At 41.5% G+C, this 16,181-nt stretch overlaps 1 protein-coding gene across 2 annotated transcripts; it reads left to right on the forward strand.

Moving 5' to 3' along the window:
* The first annotated feature begins 384 nt into the window (after positions 1 to 384).
* Positions 385 to 11,393, forward strand: pmp22b (peripheral myelin protein 22b). 2 transcript variants are annotated; one of them, XM_031315261.2, is made up of 5 exons: positions 385 to 577; positions 3,876 to 3,966; positions 4,227 to 4,320; positions 7,866 to 8,006; positions 9,006 to 11,393. In XM_031315261.2, exons 2-5 carry the CDS (start codon positions 3,889 to 3,891, stop codon positions 9,164 to 9,166), a joined length of 474 nt encoding a protein of 157 aa, XP_031171121.1. In that variant the 5' UTR covers positions 385 to 577; positions 3,876 to 3,888; the 3' UTR covers positions 9,167 to 11,393. The 2 variants fall into 2 exon arrangements, with proteins under 2 accessions (XP_031171121.1, XP_031171120.1); XM_031315260.2 differs by lacking the exon at positions 385 to 577 and adding an exon at positions 2,893 to 3,109.
* Positions 11,394 to 16,181: the final 4,788 nt, after the last annotated feature.

Consider the following 16,181-nt stretch of genomic DNA (forward strand, 5'->3'; position numbering starts at 1 on the left):
GTTGTCATCACTCTGTGTCTCGTCTGATTAAAGTGTGATGACAAGACAAGGGTTGTGAGTAGCTCAAAACTTATGGACACACAAACAAACAGACTGTATTTACCTCTCATCTCTCTTTCAGCCTGTCTGTAGCCCCTATTTGTTTGCCCTCCTTTGTGTTCTTTGTGTCCTTTGTATTATAATTGTAGTTACTGGCATCATGTGATTTCTGTCTTGCGCTTTAGAACTATCACATATGTGCATGCAAGTACTGTATGTGTGAGTTTGAGTAAACAGTTAGGTAGATTGGTGCCAGAAGATGTGTGTTGAGAGAGGGGCAGTCCGACTCAGACACGGCTGCAGTAGGAGGGGAGCTATTAAACTACTGCAACTCAGTGGTCCGACAGACAGAGGCACTTCACATGCTGATGAAAGGACACAAGGACTGACCCACCTTTGACCGACGGCCGTCAGCATCTGACACACACACAAGGCAGCAAGGCCTGATTAAACAGTGACGCAGATAGGCCTTCCCTCTAAACTGCAAGGAGAATCAGCTGGATCCACTGAATCAAAGTCGAGCTGAATAATATCTGCTGTGAGTATGAGCTTTTTATTCATCACAGCTAATGGATTGTGATTTGAGCCAATATAAAGGGAAATTGCACATAATGCAATCAAGTGAAAGAAGGCAGCCTGTCACATTTAAAATCAGCAAGAATGGAATCTAATTGAGTCAAGGACAAGGGCCAATCTTTGGTCTTTTTGCTACATTATCTCTAATGCTGCTTTGTTTTACAGATCTTGTGGGAGTAATTTGGTAAAAAAACAAAAACATCACTTATGATCGCCACATCTGCTTAAACACTCTTCTCTGTATTGGTATGTGGATGGAGTTACTGAAACTCAATCACGTCTACTCTCCAGATTCATGCCCCCTGGCAGAGGTCCTATCTATGGTTTTGGTATGCACTCTCACTGTCTGCCGCGCTAACACGAAGATAAGTCGTAGAATTTTAGCGACGGAGGTGAAATGTTAGACGCCGTTCCAGATGTAACATTATTCAGTATCTCCACCTGAATGTTTGTCATGTGGCTCTCCCCAGAGAGTTTGGCTCCAACCCCGGCTTTACAAACGCAGTAAAGTTAACACTCCCATGTCCACTCAGCCCACTGATTGTCAGACTTTTACAAACATTGACATATAAGGAATGGGGAGCGCTTGCACAGCTACGCCACACTTTTAACAAGAATTCTCATCTACAAGTCACTGTAAACCTTTACTGTTGACCAGATCACCGCTCATATGATCAGAGTAAAGACCTGATGATTCAGTAAACACCATAACCAGAGTTACACAAATACAAATAACAGCTACAAACAACAGAACAATCATATCCGACAAAGAGATACGTCTATGCAGCTTCTGACCAAGAATGTCACATACTTTTATCACTGAGCAGAAGCAAAGCTCTTACTCAGAGCAGCACTTCATGGCTGCGATCTGGTCTTGTAACTGTCCCTTTCATGTTTGTGTGGACATGAGCCCAGCAGAAAGGCCTCTGTTTTCATGCGAGTGTGAGAAAAACATGCAGAGGCATCTAGGGAGTGTGAGCTAAGTGGTGAAGAATAGAGTGGATGTTGACAGGGGCTATCAAAGTTCAGACAGCTCTAAGATCCTCTACCAGCCGGCTGATGCGAAGAAAACGTACGTCTGATATGATTTGCCCATCGAAGAAGCTCAAAATTTTCTGTGCAGGGTGTGAAATCAGTTGTTGACATTTTGCAGAAGTGAAGGATTATGCATTGAACTTAATATGTCCAGTGTTATCAGAAACCCATGGATATCATAATGTATTTAGATATGGTGCCTGTACCATGTACGACTTAAGAATCAGTCCATTACTGACATCAGACTTTGGTTAATCTTGTATCTATTTACTCTGTGCAGAAGAAGATCCAGATGGAGAAAGAGATAAGAAAGTAGATTCATACTTTTAAATATTTACACTTTTGACCGCTCCCTATGCTCCCTCAATATATTTCCTGGAATTCCATTCATTGCTACAACCATACTTATAAAACTAACCTCCTCACATACTTTTACGTACATTTACACATTAACAACAGGGGCTGCAGTCCTTGTTCAGGGTGGAACGCCATCTCACTCCCACTACAAATGAGTCATGTCAAACAGAGGAGAGCCCCAGATGCTATCGCTCAGTGGCGGTGCGCTGGGCATACACAACCACACTTTCACACATACTGTGACTGTGAGTCACGAGGCTGACTACATGACTACCAGAGGGAAAAGAGTCTCACTACACCACAGTACAACAATGTTTAATTGCCAAGGCAACAAAAAAAGCTGAGTTTACAGGGAAATATCTCCAAAATCCCTTTCTTTTACTCTGCTATATTTATAGACATAAATGCAATCAAATTCATGGAAGCCTTGACAAAGATGTTTTGTTACAGCAAATTATCTTAAAGGCTGATTACGTAATTAAGTTATAAATATGTATGTGGATACATATTTATAACTTATTTTTTCAAATATTCCATTCAAATATCTACTCTATATAATAAAAAAAAATACCATTTGAAAAAAATGTATGTTGTGTATAATTCTGCTAAATATATATGCAAATATGCATATTCTATATTAACTGAGCAACAACAATAACGTGGATTTCCAAAGTGCAGTGTAATTTGTAATAACAGCAATAAAAGCTGGAAACTGTCAGAGAGAAGAAGAAGATGAAAAAAACCTCGAAAGCAGATAGCTGATTTTAGTTACCACAGCTAAACAATGATCATTCAGGTCACTACACATACAGCAAGTTAGTAACTAAGGCAACCCACGCGCTATTACGCATGGCGCATCTATATTGGGAACCCTGGCTCTGGACCAGAGGGTCACTCCATGACGCATCGACTCACGCAGGGCGTTGTTCTTCCATAATGAGACACTTTATAACAGAACGTCAGCGCTGGCATCAATCTAGTCTGAGAGCGACTTTTAGAACTGAGGGACTACCACTGTTGGACTCTTTTGGAAAAACTTGCTTTTGCTTCTTGCGAGCCTAAACCTCTTTTTTTTTGTGGAAATACAAGCTTACCGCTCTAAGTAAGTGGACTTTGGTCTCTTCTCTTCTAAACTTCCTTATATTCAGCTGCGCTCAGAGTTAGTCCTGGCGGATTAAAGAAGGAAACGCGCTTTTCGCTGGGATACCCACCACTCCATTGCGCGCACAAACAGGAGGACTGTACTATCATCGCACAAAATAGCTTATTTGGTCGCTAAGAAATGATTTTATTCGATAAATACACTTACTTTAAACGGAATTGTACTTTGCTAACCTTTTAAGTGGTTCCTATATTGCTTTTTAAATATCATGTAGAGATCAACGCTCATTACTCAAATTGTTTCCATGTTAAAGATGACACAAGTCGGCAATTTAAAGCCATTTTAAAAGAGAAGAATGTTTGATGCAATTTGAAAAGACTCAAGCTTTTCAAGCACATTTGAGTCTGTTAGAATAAATAAAAACAAGAAATGCGGTCCCTGCCTCCTCAGTTTTAGAGTTTAATCCTGTCGCCAAATTTACTGCTCAAATCTAAATGTAATTTGTAGATTAAAAATGACTTTCTCTTAAATGTGATTTTACATGCTGGGAATAAATGGGAATCCTGCCATCCGTTAACGTTTCCCTAATGGCTGTCTGTGTTGAATGTGCTGCAGCGACACACCCATGTCCCAATCTGACTGACAGACAGACAGACACACACACACACACACACACACACACACACACACACACACACACACACACACACACACACACACACACACACAAACATTGACAGAGACTCTTCTTCTCATTACTGCCCAGATCGCCTGAAAAGATGCTGCTCCTGCTACTGGGAATCATCCTCCTGCACGTTGCTGGTCTTGTTCTTCTGTTTGTGTCAACAATTGTCAGCGTGAGTAAAACTGTCGTCATGTTTTTTTATTTGTTCAGATGAAGTATTAAGGATTAAATATAAATGGACTAAAACTCACTGTTGAAGCTAACCAACACCTTATGAACAAATATAATTAAAAAAAATTGTCTCCATTATTAGAGATATACTTCATAGTTGTGGTTTAGGAATTTGAATTTGCCAGTGAAACTTGTTTTCTGATGATGATTTTGTGCTGCTCTTCACACATTACTGACCAAGTTGTATGTTGTTGACACCAGGTATGGACGACAGGTGAAACTACCACCTCAGACCTCTGGCTAAACTGCACTGCTGCCATTGATGGATACCACTGTAATCCAGCAACAAGTGGAGGTCAGACTCATGCCTACACTTTTACTTTTACTTTAAGATAACACTTTATTTACAAAACATTGGCCAATACTTGACATTCCAATCATTGCTCAGCTGTGATACATCTCCATATCTGATGCGTCACTCTTCAGGTTTACTTTAAGCAAAATGGGCTAAACTTAAAAGCTTGTTAGCATTGGAACCAGTTTAAACCGTCCACAATGATATTAATGGGGGACTTGAACTTTGGAACTTGCTGAAATCCAACATTTACCATGTTGATGTTGTGGGTGTGTCATGGCTCCTCTGGGACTCTGGTGCCATCTAGGGCAGAGAATGTGGCAGTGCTGTGTTGATGTGCTAGCTGATAGGCTGCCACTGTATAAATAGTCGTGGTGTGATGTCCATATTCAGGTCCCGTGTTGGGAGTCCATAGTGACAGGAGTTTTGGGAGTTGTGGAGGATCAGGGTGGGGCTGCAGAGAGTATTTAAAGTTTTAGATCTGTGTGTGTGTGTGTGTGTGTGTGTGTGTGTGTGTGTGTGAGTGTGAGTGTGTGTGTGTGTGTGTGTGTGCATGCCTGTGATGGTATGTTTGAAAGCAGGGAGACCTTGGACTACCTCGTGCAGAACATAGCATGCTGATGATGGGTCACGCCCAGTGTCAGATCATAGTGTCCAGTGTTAGTTTGCAGGGATCATTGGGACAATTTAAGGCAGCAGCTGCAGCATTAGATTTATTTATTTACAGTCAGCCAGCCACCTCATGTTTGAATTAGATAAGATAAAGACGGGTTTATAGATTCCACTAGTTTTGATGACCCCTACTTAATAACATTTCCATTGACCTAAAAGTAATAACTAGCAACTTCATGTGAGATCACTGTTGGGCTGCTGTATGTTTTGCTACTAAATGTGCTGTCACAGTGGTGCAGGAGCTGCTGGCTGCATCTGGGTGATGTCATTTGTCTAGAATGAGCCATGCCCAGCTGGTGTGTGTTTTGTCAGGGCAGCAGTGCCTGCATACTGTGCCAGGTACAGCTTCATGGAGCAGCCTGTTTGTTTGACTTGCTTTCATTAGCGCACTGAAGCACAGTGTTTAGTTAAGAAGGTGCGTGCCCTGCTCTGTGCTTTGGTTTTGGTAGATGGAAGATAGCGGACTTTTCTCACGTGGGGGCCAAGCCTGCGTTCAGTAGAGCTTTCTGAAGCTTTGCTGAGCAATCAAGTTCCTTCTGAAGTGAATCATAATCATGGTCATCATAGTTATTTTTTAACATATCTGTGAAATCGTTGCCTTGGTTACAAAAATATTGGCTCCATTTGGTTTTGATGACACCCTGGTGAGAAATACTTATGTCACAGTTATCGCATGCTGAGCTTAAGTTAAATATCACTTCCTTACAGCCAGGAAAATTACTTAATAGAATTTACTCACTCTAAAATTAGCTGTAGAGGAAGAATGTATTCTGCTCCCACACAGGCCTACAATACATAAACATAGTGAAATAAATACTACAGCAGTTTGTTGGTGTGCACTACTCTGCAGCAGAGTGGGGTGTAGGACCTCAGAATAAAAGGCAGAAAATATCAACAGTTAGTTTCTTGTTTGGTATTACATTGGAATGCTTCTGTACGTTTTTGCTTTGCAATACCTCGATAATAAACCAAGGCATTCAAGTACGTTTTTGAATATGAGTCATACTTATATACTGATGCTTATCAGTGATATTGTAAGCCCCATGCTAGGAAATGCCCCATGTCACTGTTTCCTACTACTGGTCAGTGAAGGAAGGAAGGAAGGAAGGAGGACAAGATGTGTGTTTATCAGAAAGCAGTGATGTATTGTTGGTATTTATAGGTGACCACTATTCATAGAGCAGGGATGGAACATTTCACCCATTTCTCACAGTATTATCACACAGTACTATGTAACATCTGAGAAAATGATCATTATAATGGAATCTAATTGCTACTCTGGTGTGGTATTATTGTGCTGGCTGCATTTTGTGGATGGAAATTTGCAGCGTGTCATGTTTCCTCCCATATCTCATCCCCCCTGAGCCAATGAGCTTACTGTAGCACTGTTATTGTAGGTAACCTGACTCCATCCTGGTAACCCTGTGCAATTATCCAAGATACTGTTTCCCTTTAAATCTATAACAGAGATATGTCAGGTCTTCTCTAGGAAAACTGCATGACTCTTTGTAAATGTCCACAGACAGGGAAGTAATAAATACACGGCGATGTAGTGTTGTGCCATTTAAGCCTACAGTGTTAAAATGTGGTTAGTCTAAGTCATACCACCACACAAAGTAAGCTGTCTAATTACCTAATCATCCTTTGTGTTGCACAAGCGGTAATAAATTATGCATCCTGCCTATTTTTCCATGTTGTTAGACCCCCCCCCATTAAACCACAACAAGCCTTTGATTTACATTATGCAAGAGAATCAATTAACCACAGATGCTTGAGAATGTTGAAGGAATCGCATTAGAGATTTAAATGTCAGAGTTCAGCAGTGGGATGCGTACAAATGGAGCCATTATAAAATCCCACTTTTTATAGGCTTGTCTGGAAATATTTGCTGATGCTCTGATAGGACTTAAGCCGCCTACACATGATCCGCAGTAAAACTGCTATGCACTGGCCGTTCCATTGTTTTCCTATGGGGAGAGTGGTGTGGGCATAGTAGGCGCATGGATACCCTTGGCGCCGCGCACTGCTCTGAATTGCCACCGTACACTGCACTTAAAGTTCAAAGTATTTCAACTTTGACTTAGTTGCTGCTGACCTTTCAAGGCTGCGCTTTACCTCTCTGCTCTGCATCCTACCTCGCGGTTTTACCACGGATCATGTGAGGGCGGCTTCATACAGCGGCCGCTAATGCACAAGCAGATTGAGGCGGTCCTACTTGGTCAAACACTTTGCGGAATGGCAGCATTTTATAGCACGAAAACACAACTGTAACAGCAGCCACAGCTAAAATGAAGAGTTAGATAGATCGAGAAAGGGAACAAATGAGTACTTAGGACACCCTAAGAGGCCAGGGAGGCAGTAATGGATAACCCCCAGACAAGAAATGGACCCCGCTTGGACATCCTGGGATTCCTGGCGTGGTGGCACGAATGAAGCACAGACACAAACACACACTCTTCAGTAGATAGCATAGACAGATGGTCTTCCCTGTCAATACAGGTGTCTAATGGGTTAATGGACTTCTAGCATCCTGGCCTTGGAGGACTAACGTTAACGATCGATGTGGTACATTTAGTCATAGGTCCTGCTGTGAGGGGCGCACAGAGCTTTTAGGAACAAGATACCTAGGTTTCATTGTTATGGATGAATATGGATCCATTACACATTCCCAGAAGTTAACATTACATTCTCTGTGAGAGGATGCTTCAAGACCAGTATGCTTTGGCATTTGTTTTTTTATTTGTCTCTTCTTACCCTTCCCCTTCTCACATGCTCATTAAGTCAATGTTATATATAAATGATGCCTTTGGATAATGATGACTGTGGGCAGTTATTGACAACACTCTCCTTCTTCTCCCTCCTCCCCCATGCAGAGTGGATTCAGGCGGTACAGGCTGTCATGATCCTGTCCATCATCTTCAGCTGCCTGTCTCTGTTCCTCTTCTTCTGCCAGCTCTTCACTTTACAGAAGGGCGGACGCTTCTTCCTCACTGGAACCTTCCAGATCCTTGCCAGTAAGTTTAATCCCCCTTTGACGCTTAACTCACAAATCCATCGAGATCAGATATACATTATACAGGTAGATTTTGGGCTAGCATCAACACAAACTGTACAAAGGGATTTATATTGGATTTAGGAGTGCATTTTCTCTATGTATTAATCAACTGATAATGCAGTCCATTAAATCAAGTGGTGACAAATGACCATATCCCACATTACAAGGTGACATCTTCAAATTACTTGTTTCGTTCGACCAACAGTCCAAAACCAAAATGCATTCAATTCCCAATAATGTAAAACAGAGAAAGGCAGCAAAACCTCCGATTTGAGAAGTTGTAAATTTTTGCACAAACAACCACTTGACAATCAACTAAATGACTAACCTTTTCAGCACTACTCTGATTAGTACAGTACACCAATCCTCCTACACAGATAAACCAAAACCAGATGATCCCACTGCATCTGCTGTGGCAGAGAATTAAATTAAGAGAGCCAGAGCCAGTTGCTAATGGTTTAATGCTCCACTTGTCCATTGTACTTCATGCCCTTTAGCCAGAGAGTGGCTCCACTGCCAGCCCATTGTGTCCTCTCTTGGCAGCCCTTTCCAACATCCCAGGTTTGCTCTCATTACTGTGCCAGTGCATTGCCTGGCACCCAGGTGCCCACTCAGCCAAACAGAAATGACACTGGGCACACTGCCTGCCGCGCAAGTTGAAATGTCAGGAGGGCTGGCAGTGCGGGGGTCTGACAAACACATCATACCATGTCAGACCAGGGAGGTGGGCAGAGCAGGAAGGGCTTGCGAGGGCTGGCTCAGAGATCAATAAGCATGAAACACTGATGTAGTGTGGAGGGATGCCTTCTGGGAAACACTGACCCGCTTGCCTCCTCTGCCAGACAAGGTTCAGCTCAGGACACAAGACAGAGAGCACAATACTGCAGAGAAACACGATCTGATAATTGAACAAGATGATGGTCAGCATTACTCAGTGCTCACTTTTTCTTCCCTGCAGGTTTGTTCGTGATGAGCGGAGCCATCATCTATACGGTGATGAGTCCGCAGTGGGTGCCGGGGTCAGACAACTTCGGCTACTCCTACATCCTGGCGTGGGTGGCTTTCCCTTTGGCGCTGATCAGCGGACTCATCTATGTCATCTTGAGGAAGCGAGAATGAGCCATCACTCCATCCCAGTGTTTCCAGTAACTCCCTGCCCAACTGCAAGTGTCATCAGTCCCACTCTGAAGTATAAGTTTTGATGCCTGAGCATCAAAGCAACACAAGGCAACACACCCATATAACAGCGAGGGGGGGTAATACCAAAAATCAACAACACAAAAACAACCAATACTGTCTCAGTTAAAAGATGTATATAGTATCTATGGTTTAAAACCTATTTATAACACTTTTTACATATATGTACATAGTTGTTGTGTTGCTCTGTCAATGGATACGCGGATGAGCTTTTGTTTCAGCTGATTAAGTGCCTCAGAGTTTGTAATGATGAAATAATTAGATGCTATTTTGTTGTGTTTTTTGCCTTTTTTGTTTTGCCAAAGAATTAGTAAAAAAAAGTTATTATTAGTATATTAACCAAAGTGCATGTATAGAAATAGAAGGGTTGGAAGAACATTTTTTTGATGGTCTTGCTTTACAAAAAAAGTGGTAACATCCATGGATGTAGCATAGCCAGGAAATATAGATTTGGTCCTTTTCTATTTTGTGAATTTTCAAATTTTAGTGTTTTTATTTTCAGTATTTTTCTATTTCTTTTTTTCAACAAAAGATGGTGCTATGTATTTATCATTCCTATTACTTATAGCAATCATTTACAACGAGTTACTTTGTTATTGTTTAGAGTCAAACAGTCATTAATCACAGTAAGAATCAGACAGAGGTACACCTGTACATACAGTGCCTGACTGCTTCTTTAGGGAACACAGTCTATTTCACATCGCAGTGTCTGAATTATTTTCTTTTTTTTTCTTCTTCATCAGCTACTGTAAAAAACAAATAACTGAGTTTGGGGGGTGCACTGATTAAATCAAAGTGGAATGTCAGTATTATTCTGCGAGTTTGTAAAGAGTTGGATTACAGTGAAATTACTTTATATAAGCTCTATTTTAGCTCTATTTGCCTTAATTGTCCCTCATTCTGATGTTTGTGTTCACCTGGCTGTTAAAGTCTCAAGAAACCAAATTGCCTATTCAGTAGAATACCATAAAGAAAATAACACTGTGGGGCATTATAGCCTAAGAAAAAAGTATCAATTTAACATTACTAGAAAGAAATGCCACTGAGTTGAAGCCATATAAGAAAACACCAGATGACAGGAAAAACATATTTAATATTAACTGTATATGTGAGGAAAAGGACAGAGAGGTTTGCAGTGATGATAGAAATGTCTGTTTCACATACTTGAAGTTTGACATGCTGCAGTCTCTGCCCACTGACGTATAGAAGTTTTTTTTCTTCTACTGTATAAAAACGATGTGTTGCTCATAACAGATGGTGATGACAATCTAGCCTTAAAAACACTCACTTACTCAATAAAACTACTCTCACGTTATCTTATACTGTGTATTCCACTGTTACAAGGGACTGGATTCACGCTAACACTTGATGCATGCAGAATTTCAAGTCATTTTCTAGGCTGTTATGCTGTCTGCCTGTAAACTCTGAAACACACATCTCTGGGCTACAAAAGCATCATGTGGGAAAACTGCCAGTAAATGGGAATAGACAAATTCCGAACCATTTGTGGTGATGAATCTGCGTGTTAATATGCTATGAGATGGATCTAAGATGTCAGAAACTGAAACGCAGCATGCTGCACGTAAATTCCTGTGTACAGTCAAGCGAAGCAAGTCTACCTTACAGTATGCCATCAGACTCTGGTACATCAATTAAGCTGCCTCGTGCATGTGCATGGTTGCAAATGCTGTATGTGACTTGTGTTACACACACTGGGGCAAAAGGCATGGCGGTTGGCACAAGATGCCAGTTATTCAAACCATGCAGCTAGTGTTTCAGTGTCAACGGTGTCTCTCATAGCATCAGAAATAAGAGGACTTGGACGTGTCCTGAACACTATAAGCAAGGGTCTGTCCTCCACTTGACATCTCCGGTGACATCCTGTAGCCTTCCAAAACAGAGCTATGTTGTGGTGGAATTAAAGTATTTAATTCAGAGCTTACACTAGCTAGTCTGCTGTGGTTTTTTAGCATGATGCTCATTACTGGGTTCAGTTAGAAGAGATTGCCTCTAATGACAACTGCCCTACTATTTTGTGTAAAGCAACAGAGTTCAATTGTCATGTTTACACCTAAACTTCCAAATGCTCTTGATATAACCAAAGCTACTTTTGAGTTTAATCATTAAAGGATGTTTCTTACCACCACGATTTCTGTGTCTTTTAGTAACACAACACACATATGTACAGCATGTCCAATCCATTTTTTTGGAGACAAAACCTTCCTGTTTGAATGATGGAAGACTCAACCGTCACACATTTTGAGCTGACAGATTATGGCGTGTAAGGATACTGTATCTGTTCCTTTTAAAGACAACAGTCAGTCCATAACCAGCACTCCTGCACTGAGCTGATGATAGGTATCTAAATCTCCAGCAATGAAAGAGTACTCTCAGAAGGATTCTTGTTGCAGGCTTGAGAGGTCACAGCCTCCCACAGCCTCCCCCTCTGACATACACTGGGTGAAACGGGGCCATTCTGGCCTGCATGTTTGTGTGTATTAATGTAGCTTTGGGTGTCTGAAAAATTCTGTAAATCTGTGGGCATATATTGTTTCCTGATGTCCCAATATATATATCTATATTTATTTTTAGGTATACAATTCAAATTCCATTTACTTTTAGGTAGTTTATCATGTCCTGTACAATACTGCCATCTGGTGGCCACATATATTTACAGAACAACATTCTTATATCGAACTTAGTAAGAAAACACTGCCTCTTTGTGGTACAATATGAGGACTACAGTTAAATCTGCTATATTTTGGAACAAATGAGTAGACTCATTGTCTCCCTTGGGCTCGGGAGATAGATTTTTCTTATTAAAATGTGCTGAACCTCATTAATTCTGTATATGATCATTAAGCATTGTCTAGAACTCCGTTTGTTGGTGAGGGTGGATACCCTCTTCCATTAGTATGCACGCATGTGATAGAGAGAGGTGATTTCTCCTACATGTCTACTCTCTATTACCATTCAGTCAGTCTAATGAATGCTCCTCCTCCAGATCCATTATGAAGGCTTTTATGGCACAACACATCATTAGAGGTAAAGGCGGAAGACAAACGACTCTTCTACATTTGATAAATGATTTGATAAATTCAGACAAAACAAGATAATACAAAATAAAATATGCAAGAATGAGGTACAGAAGAGGAGCAAAGTGGGGCAAACATTTAAGTGTTTTTAACCTTGATCTATCGGTTATCAGCAATGCTTTGCTTCACTTACAAACAATTAAAAACATTTAGATCTGGAGTAGCTTACAGACTCACCTGCTAGCCAATGAGCAGCTCCGGTGGAGCACCAGGGGGTCAGTTCAGTTCATGTGAGTTGACAATGAATAAAATAAAGATAGGTGACAAAGTAAAAGAAAAAAACAACATAGAGTTTTAGAGACAACCATGGGCCTCCACAGCCTCAGTGCTATTCATCAGCATATACTGTTTTTCTACAAGTTTCTGGAACAGGAAGGATGGCCACCATTATTTCAAAACATATTCCCTCATTTGATGTTTTGATGATGGTCGAGGAGAGCACTGTCAAAACACAAAATCTCCCATAGGTTCACTTGGGTTAAGATCTGAGATGAGTCACATCATTTTCATACTTAATACACCATCCAGTGACCCTTCATGCCCTGTATGTAAGTTTCTGCATTTATTTATTATATTTTTCCCATTTATTCAGGATTTTCCTTTAATTTGAAATCTATCTGTATCGAGTTTATTTACCTAAATGTTGCTTACTTTGACTGCTTAAATGGGGTACACCTCAACCATTTTTACAACTGCTGTATTCAGAACCTTTACCTAATATTAATGAAATAAATATAGAAAATTGAGAAAAACAAGTGCAATGCATGTGAGCAGGGTTCTCTCTTTGATCGGGGTAACCGACTATGGATGACCCCAAAATGTACTCCTGTCTCTCTAATCTGTACGCCTGTTCTTTCAAATCTGGACTCCTCTGCCTTATATATGCATCCGCATGCACACAAACACAGTGACTACAAACATGTGGCAGGACAAAGCAGACAGACACCAGACATATTCATCACATCATCCTGAACCAACACCAGTCTGGAAAGAATTGTCCAGTCCCTGTCACATTAACGATAGTGATGATGACAAATACATATTCTGTCATAGCTTGCAATTTTGATTTAACCACCACCTGGTTTTGGACAGTTAAATGAGCATCATAAACTCCTGCCTTCAGATGCACTTTTCTCAAGTAGCACACCATTTGTTAAGTATCCATTGTACGTATAAGTGTGTGGAAATAGCAAAAGAATGACTCAAAAAGAATAAAGCACAAAATCAGTGCATTGTATCTATCAAGAATTGACGGATACGCATAATTACTTTCGTGCTTAATAGATGTCTGGGGGTTCCGCACATCATTGTTTTGCCATAATTGGGTCAAGGACAAGCTTTTAAAACAATCACTTTTCCCATCAAAGCCTTAAAAACTCCCCGTCTTGTCCTTCCACACCCAATGTCACAATCGCCTCCTGCAGCCCCCTTTTTTTTTTTTTTTACTTCAAGCCCACTGGGAGATAATATTTTCTAATTTCTGGAACACATTGAGGGGGGTGCAAACAGAAGGTCCACCTTAATCTATCACAGCTCCTCCAAGGGTGCAGGGGTGCACAGTGACAGGCACAAAATTTGCAGAGCCGGTGGGGAGGAGGGCAACAGACGCAATTAAGGCTCATGAAATGCAAATGGTGCTTTATGTGAGGGGTTGGGGTTGGGGAGGAGGGCTAGGTCTCTCCTAGTCCTGCTGCCATCTGCTTGCCATCACCACCAGTGGAAGAACCTCTGGGTCTTGGTAATTTGTAGCCTTAATAATGTTCTCCCTCAGCCGGAGAAGAGAGAGGGAGATGGGGATGAAGGGACGTGCAGCTGGCTAAGATTAGATTTAGATTAGCTGGTCAGATCGCACGGAGTTCTGACCTCTTACACTTAAGCACAGGCATAAACACACTAGCATGTTCACACGCAAGCATGCGTTCACATGCATCACATGTGCAGGCATTACCACACATTCAGTCCCACTCTTGCTTCCACCACTACACAATACTTGCCTATACCCCATCAAATCTGACCCTAATCCCAGGTGTACTTCTAGCCGAGTGGGTCCATAAATCCCTGAGGATGTCTGGAGGTCATTTAGGAACATGATCCCTGGCCGCTGGGGGCCGAGCGTAACCCCAAAAGCAGTTTCAGGCCCTAACTTTCCCAGAGCAGCGTTCGAAGGGGTCAAAGTGGAAACAGTGTGTTTTCTTTCTTCTTCTTTTCCCCCAATGACACAGCTATTCTTTTGTCATGTGGAAAAGAAGGACCTTATTGAACCTACAGACACCACACTTGCTAATACCCACCGTACCAACCCATTACCAAGGTCAACACTGGGCCAAAGTCAGCACCACACACACATGACCCCTGACCCTGTGTGTGTCTATCATGCTCAGGAAATAAAGCAAAGATTGGCAGCTTATGTAGTCTGGAACTAAATCAACTTCAGCTTCTGCCATACATCAAAATCACTTCTGCCAACATGCACTCGCACTGAGGGCCTAATCATTTTATCGGCAATGAAAGAGTAGAGACGATGAAGCAATGAGCTGGACGTGGCACAATCAGATGGACAGGAGCTTTGTGGTAGATTGAGTGCAGGCAGTGGTGTGGAAGTCTTTGAATATGGTTGGATTGTATTAAAACATCAATGAGTGCACCTTCAGCAGCTGGGGAACATCAGTGAACATATGATTATGCCTCATGAAACTGAAGTGGCACTTGTAACACAGATATGGACGAGCCACGCACATATTTTAATCGGGAGGTTTTCTTAAAAGATCAATGATTTCTAAGCTGAACAGCCTTTGACAGCAGAAGATCTGCAGCGTGGAGCCACCCAATAAGGATCATATGTGTTGTTGCATAAATCATCATGCGTGACCAGCATGATGGCCACATGCAACAAAAGATAGTCAAAGCATGTGCCTGCACTGGATTTTCCTTTTAAAGGAAACCACACTCTCAAAGGGGTGCATTAGGAATCCTTCAGCTCTATATCAAGCAAATTATAACAAAGGCAACCTGTCATTGTAAGTATAGCATGTAATACTCACACACCATACACAAAGGCACACAGAAATGGTTGCAAAACTGCAAGCTGAAGTAAACAAAGTTTCAGGCCTGGCATTAAGCAGAGTGAACAAGGCTGCTTTTAATCTCTGCAGACAAGACAGACAGACACATACACACACACACACACACACACACACGGCTCTCATGAAGTCCAGTAAAGCTTCATACTGGTCGGATGGACGGCAATAAAAGCTTTATGAATGGTGTCGATGAAGCCTCATAAATTCCCAAGGCAATAACAGGGCCTCCTATGGGAATGGACTACACAGCAGCCAAGTTATTTGGAGCAGTGCTGCATTTTAAACTTTGAGAGCCCCATTCATTGAAGGTTATGGAGATACTTTTTTATGATCTGTCTATTCCATTCCACTCTCTAAGTGTTTGTATACACATGTACACACGTGCATGCAGCAAAGATTGAGAGATATGGGTAATTACACTAAGCAACCACAACATTGGATTCAACATCTGAGTGCAGCAAGTTCTCTGCCTATTACTGAGGGCAACAGGCTCTAAATCAGCCAGATGGAGCAGGAGCAGACAGCTATATGAGCCAGAGTTAAAACTACTGGGACAGTTCTGGGATGACAAAGAATTAGAAGATCAAATTCCTCTCAGTGTGCGTCTCATAGGGGTGTGAATCTTCACTGGTCTCACGATTCGATTACGATTATCCTGTCAACGATTCAAATCGATTTGATATCCTGATGCATCCCGATGCATCACGATGCGTCACCTCCTCAATATTATTATATATTACGACACGGTCCGACACGGACATG

This window comes from Sander lucioperca, chromosome 22 (genome assembly GCF_008315115.2).
Source record: "Sander lucioperca isolate FBNREF2018 chromosome 22, SLUC_FBN_1.2, whole genome shotgun sequence".
NCBI classification, from domain to species: Eukaryota; Metazoa; Chordata; class Actinopteri; order Perciformes; family Percidae; genus Sander; species Sander lucioperca.